This window comes from Cydia fagiglandana, chromosome Z, assembly GCF_963556715.1.
Source record: "Cydia fagiglandana chromosome Z, ilCydFagi1.1, whole genome shotgun sequence".
NCBI classification, from domain to species: domain Eukaryota; kingdom Metazoa; phylum Arthropoda; class Insecta; order Lepidoptera; family Tortricidae; genus Cydia; species Cydia fagiglandana.
In genome coordinates, this window is record NC_085959.1 from 40,421,647 (window position 1) to 40,428,146 (window position 6,500).

Below are 6,500 nucleotides of genomic sequence, written 5' to 3' on the forward strand. Positions count from 1 at the left end.
TGATGAACATTAATAAATTAATAACATTCAAATTATGAGATTATTTATAATTATAAAGATATGTTAAGCGTTTCGTAACATTTTAAACATGACTACGTTCCGTTTTACGTGAACTATGTTAGCGAGCTGAACAATCAGTCAAGTGTCAGCTGAGCGCTAGCAATCGTAGCAACCAAACTAATACTAATTTTACCGTTTTTCTACGATTTTAATTGTCACACATTAAATAGCGCGTAATTAGAGTAATATAATTAAACCCGTGAACGTTTTCTCCAAACCATGATCGTGCAACGAGTTTTCCAGCGATTACACGGGCAACTATTGATCTGCAATACCTACAGCGTAATACTTTTGTTTTTTCTTCATTATATCACTATAAATACGTGAATATGCTTTTTATCACTGCTAGCGAGCTCGAAGTTTATATATAATTAAGATTGTAGCTTCCTAAGACCTTAGTTTGACTGCTAGAATGATGCATACTGGTCCCTGTTACATTGAAAGCAGATAAATCTGGATTTAACTATGTATCTTCCAGCATCCTGCTCATATATAATGGTAGAGCCTGTGCCTATACAAATAGTACATTTATACTCGGTATGGTACACTTGTACTTAAAAGCTCTTACTATACAAGTAATGTGCTCCTGCTCCCTATATTCTGGTTTTTATTTAGTCAATAGTCTGTTCATAAAAATAACTGATAATTTGTTAAAACTTAAATCCAGATAACATTAGACTTTAGAAGAGATTTTAAACCGTTTCAGTGATGTTCAGAAATTCAAAACCTTTTCATACATCAAACCTTGCCAAGCAAAATAAAATTTTATTTTGTGAACACAAAATCCAAATTAGAATGGAACATGAGACCTTTTTATAGGTCTCTGAACGGCTAGAGGTTAAAGCTTTATTTATTCTACAGTCAGGTTATAATTTTTTTTTTACTTTGTTTTGGGGCTGACTGCAGATCCCATCTGCTGGGTGAAAGTACACACATACTATATTTTGCACTAGTATACACATACTAGTACAATATATTGTACACATTAAAACCAAAGTATTTCTCTCCCTCCAGTCTCTATCCTGCTTCAGCCAAATACGTTTGAAGCACAGCAAGAATGATCTGGAACAGCACAAAGCCAAGGTGATGGCGCGGGGGCTGCCTGAGAAGAAGGCTCTGCCGGGCGTGAAGAGCATCATTCTGGTGGCCTCGGGGAAGGGTGGTGTTGGGAAGACTACCACTGCTGGTGAGCATTTTTATACCACTATTTATATTTTAACCCTTTGACCGCCGTTGTCCGGTATACAAGACAACGAGAAAACGATACGCTGGCGCCGTCGTCTTGTATACAAGACACAAATTCAACCACTCCGTTAATGTGAAAATAATAACAATTGCAAATTCTTTTACACTCTTGTTCATATTTTAGGTCTTTGTTTTTTCATTTATTTGCATTTTAAACAAATATGTAAATCCATTCTTTTATAATAAGGCATTTAAAAAAATTGCTCCAAATTTCAACGTTTTTTATGTCCCTCGACGCCGCTGTCTTGTATACAAGACAGCTAGGGATGGGAATGTTAACTCGATATGGGAATTTTCAAAGTAAAATAAAGTCAGAAATATGTTTTTATTTAAGTATTTGAAACCTTGTTAATCGCCAATTGTTGGTAAAGAGTAGGTAATAAACGAGAGACAGATAGGCATAATAACTATATGTAAAGTTCAGGCAGCTTCTTTAGCTGTAAAAACTAGGGTCAGACAAGTAAATTTCCCCTTGTGGATTGTTGACTAATTGCAGAAAAGATAAATAAAAAAATAAAATAAATAATTGATTTTATTTTGAGCTGATAGCGTCGTAGTGGGAAGGGATAAACCGCAGCGACCGCTTCGTATAAGACTAGTACAGATGGACATACCTATTTATCAGACTTTAGTTTTTTGTTAAAAGTAAGTACCTATCTAACATTGACATCAATGTGTTATTTTTTTATAACAATTCGTCGTTAATTTGGTAAGATTTTAGTAGATTAATGTATACCAAACTGAAATTATAATGAATGATTCTAATTCCGGAATAATTTCTTCACTCATTGAAAATTCAACCCACGTGTAATTTTCACCAAAACAGTTCCGGTATATTTACGTTATCGACACATGATGCGCGGCTTTAACGTTACGCTAATAAAGTTTACGTACCGACAAGCGCTTACGCCGTTGACCTAGAGGCTATTATTACTTAATCCGCGCGGAAACAGTCCTTGTCGGTGTGCACTGCGGACAGTCCATGCGCGCCGTTGTCTTGTATAAAAGACTTCTCGTACAGCCTAGTGCGGCGATATTACGTCTTGAATCGACATTGTTTAGTGGTTGTTTTTGATTATAAATCCCTATGTTTTAAACATTTTCGGGTGTAAAACATATGTTTAATTTTGGCAATTTGGAAATAAATTAAAGCTGGATAAGAACAAAGCTAAATTGAAAAGATTTTTACCATAAATTGTAAATATCGATAACACTATTTGCAATCCCTAAACTTTTTATTAGTTGTTTACTTAAAATTTGCTCTGGCGTGTGAGTGAGCGTCTTTGCGGACTAGGTCCGGCGGCCAAAAGGTTAAAAGTGTGAAGATTTGAAGGGTTTATATTGGCAGTCTAGTCTAGGCTAAACCGTACTCAACCTGCAGCCCGCAGGCCTTTTCTAGGTGACCCGCCAGGTGATCTAGCTATAGCTAACCTTGCCATCTAAACGTCACCATTTAGCAAATTCAATTGGGGGCCGCGGAAAATCTTTGTGGCTCTCATAAGAAAAATATTTGGTATATAGTCATTTGGATTTCAGAAAAGTTGGAGATCAGTGAAGAAATTTAAATAACAATCTTCACCAGAACAGACCAGTGTTATTCAATTATTCTGCCATTGAATATGCAAACGCCTTTCGTGAACCGCTCGCGCGTTGCTAATAACACGCTAGCGGGTTATCCTCCACTGCAACCGCAAAATCTGGATGCGAATTTATCTGCTGACATAGAGTAATATAGAGTGCTCACTCCATACATCAGTTTTAATACCAAAACGACTTAATTTCGCAGACGACATCCAGCATCGAGTAGCGAAATCTTTAGCACCACTACTTGATACTAGAGCTAGGTATTATCTCTGGCAAAACGCGCATTTTTGAGTTTTTATGTTTTGCGAGCAAAGCTCGGTCTGTCATATATTTAACTTAAATGAAGCAATACCTAATAGTAGTTCAAAGTATTGGCGTAATTATGAGTACCACAGTCAGTTGGCTTTAATGCCGAATTTCTTTGTAACTTGCGTATTATATAGTAAAATTACGCTATGAAGATTTTTAAGAACACAAGTGGCTTTAAAATGATAGGTACTAAAAACACGATAAAAAGACAACAGAATTCTCGAGTGAACTCTCAAGTCTATCAGCAGTCAGCACGTTATGACAAATACAACGTTTGTCGAAAGGGACGGTATTTACTGTTTACTACACTAATTATATACTAGGGACTCCGAGCACACTAAAAGAGGCAGTCAGCAACCTGAGAACATTGCTAGACTTCATGGAGGAGCTGGGGTGGTTAGAGTAGCGCTACCTCGTTTCACGCAAAATAGGCAACAATCCAACAATGTTTGTCGATTTGCCGAAAATCCCCAGAAGCACTAACTACACAGATGTTGTGTTTCCAGTGAATCTCGCGTGCGCCATGAAAGTGATAGAGCCGGACAAGGACATAGGGCTCCTGGACGCGGACGTGTTCGGCCCCTCGGTGCCGCTCATGATGAACATCAGCGGCGAGCCCATGCTGAACGACGACCATCTCATCGAGCCGCTGCTCAACTACGGCGTCAAATGGTACATATTAGGCTAAACCGTCAATTACTGGCCACTGTTTAATAACTGGCGACCTTATACTAAAAATAAATTCTATTCACCTATACATAGAATTCATATTAAGGTGTATTCGGGTAATACCGAATGTCGGATAATTCCGAAATTCAGATGAAAATCACCCTAAATTCCATCATAATAAAAGTCTCTTTTCGGAATTATCCGACAGTTTTCGACATTCGAAATTACCCGAGTAAACCTTAGTACCGATAAGGTGATTTTTTCCAGTTTTCCTTTAAAATAAAATTCCTGTCCGAGTCGGACTCGCCCACCGAGGGTTCCGTACAAATGTAACTATGTATTTTTTTTACAGATTTATAGTTTTCAGATTTTTCCATGTTGTACTTGTAGTATAAGACGATATTACTTGCCAAATTTCAAAGTAAGTATGTACCTACCTTATAAATTTTGAATCCCTTGAAGTTGATAGTGTCGATATACTTATACGTTTTTTTGCGGCTTAAAGGGTCGTATCTTTTATTTAATATATATCTTAGAAGTTTGATATATTTCTCATCTTCAAGGGACTTTATACCTGAGTATATGGTTTTAATTTCAACTCGATATCTCCACGCGTTCCGGAAGATAAATGGTCTTGACATACAGGCGGACGGACGGACGGCCGACAAAGTGATCCTATAAATAAGGCTTCCGTTTTTTTTTCTTTTAAACGCTCGAACGCCAGTGTCAAAAATTTGCTACTGAATTAATAACCTTTCAACTGTTTACTACAGTCCAAATTGTCTGGGACGGATACGGGACAAGGCAGTTGAGAAGTTAAGGTACGGAACCCTAAAAATGACTAAAGATACGTTTGTTTCAGCATGTCAATGGGGCTACTAGTTGCCGGTGAGAACGCGGTAGTGTGGCGCGGGCTGATGGTGATGCAGGCCTTAGAACGTCTCACTCGGCACGTGGCGTGGGGCCCGCTCGACGTGCTAGTGGTCGACACCCCGCCCGGCACTGGGGACACGCACCTGTCGCTGGCACAGAACCTGCCCATTGATGGTCAGTATAGCTAGTTGCGTTATAGTCAGACCGTAAAAAGTCTGCAGCCATTTTGATAGCCCACGCAGTGCAAGTGTCATTTTAAACGTCAAACTTCTATGAAATTATGGCGTATACATAACACTTACACTGCGTGGGCTATCAAATCCGCTGCAGACTTGGTTTGGTGCGACTTTACACATGTGGAGGGGTCGATGTCCTAGTAGTTGACACACTTACTTTAACCTCTTGGACGCCAATGTCCGGTATATCCGCATCGCAGGTCCAACGCCAAGGACGGATTAATCGTTCACAGACCACAGTGCAATATAGCCCACGTGCATAATTGCATATGCATAAAGTTCAATTTCAGTTTTGACACTTCGGTGACGTGGCGTCCGAGTGACCTTTTGTGTTTGACACGGCGTCGAAAAGGTTAAATGATGATTATGATTGAATGATGTGGTTCAAAACTTGTAAGCTTGTGGATCTTCTAAAACTAAAACAAATAACTATTCCTTATTCCAGGAGCCCTAATAGTAACCACACCGCAGTCCGCCGCCCTCCAAGTAACAAAACGCGGCGTGAACATGCTAGAAAAGCTCAAAGTACCCATCATAGGAATGGTCGAGAACATGTCCCACGCGATATGCTCCAAATGCGGCGAGAGAAACTACATATTCGGCAACGAAACTAAGAAAACAGCTCAGGACATGGGCCTTGAGATAATCGAAAGTTTCGAAGTCGATCAGAACATGTCAGAGTGTATCAATAGTGGTAAACCCGCTATATACGCACTGCCGGATAGCATACATGCAGAGAAGTATAGGCGGCTAGCGAATAAGGTGTTTAAATATGTGGAAACTAGGAAGGAGAAAGCTGAGGCTGAGCAGTAGTTTTAATAAAGTTGTTTATGTTGCTTAATGTTGTTAGTTGTGCGGTTTTATTTTTTATAACTTGACCAAGGCTGATAACAATCATTTCATATGTTTGAAAAGAAACGCCACCGACAATATTTTCAACAATCGTATTACGTCTATTAAAGTTTTGGTGTCGGCCGGAACTGAGTCAAAGTCAATCCGAACCTTCGGACTCGGCAAAAAATCCCGTTTCAGTAGGTATTAATTACAATGTATGAAACAAGGGTGTCTGAAGTGAAAATGAAAAAGCAATTATTAATGTAATTTTTATTCAGAACAAGTCGAGGATTCCATATGGATCGAAGATTAAATCAAAATAATAAAAAAAAATATAAAAATAAATATAATCATTATAGTCTTTTAATTGAAAAGATTTTTTTTGTTTAAACCATATATTTTGCGTTTATAATGTAACGTCGTGTGATGCCAGCCCGGTTAACTTATGGCTAATGGAATTATACCCATTTACATTAAAACTACTTCTTTCATAAAGATTACATCTTTGAATTTTAATTATTTTTACCGCCGAGGAAGGTTGCTAGACAATACAAGAAATTATAAGTTTTTATATATAATCTTTACAAAATAAGCAGTCACTATCTAGCTCTTACAACCTTAAATTTATACATTGTTAAGGGTCCACACGATAAGTACAAAATATATATTTACAACGACATCACAACAGGG

General features: G+C 38.1%; 1 protein-coding gene and 1 long non-coding RNA gene across 2 annotated transcripts in view; both read left to right on the forward strand.

The window, feature by feature from the left end:
* Positions 1-6,500, forward strand: part of LOC134678443 (uncharacterized) — an 87,592-nt gene that overhangs the window by 27,029 nt on the left and 54,063 nt on the right. The gene's annotated exons all lie outside the window — the stretch shown is intronic.
* LOC134678413 (iron-sulfur cluster transfer protein NUBPL) lies at positions 141-5,811 on the forward strand. Its single transcript, XM_063536985.1, has 5 exons — positions 141-342; positions 1,075-1,246; positions 3,705-3,870; positions 4,730-4,914; positions 5,422-5,811. Exons 1-5 carry the CDS (start codon positions 280-282, stop codon positions 5,787-5,789), a joined length of 954 nt encoding a protein of 317 aa, XP_063393055.1. The 5' UTR covers positions 141-279; the 3' UTR covers positions 5,790-5,811.

Bases quoted from the DNA above. Each gene is read 5' to 3' on its own strand.
- LOC134678413 (XM_063536985.1), top strand. From the start codon at position 280: ATGATCGTGCAACGAGTTTTCCAGCGATTACACGGGCAACTATTGATC. The intron at 1,247-3,704 runs GTGAGCATTTTT...TTGTGTTTCCAG, and splicing joins TGGGAAGACTACCACTGCTG to TGAATCTCGCGTGCGCCATG. The intron at 4,915-5,421 runs GTCAGTATAGCT...TCCTTATTCCAG, and splicing joins ACAGAACCTGCCCATTGATG to GAGCCCTAATAGTAACCACA.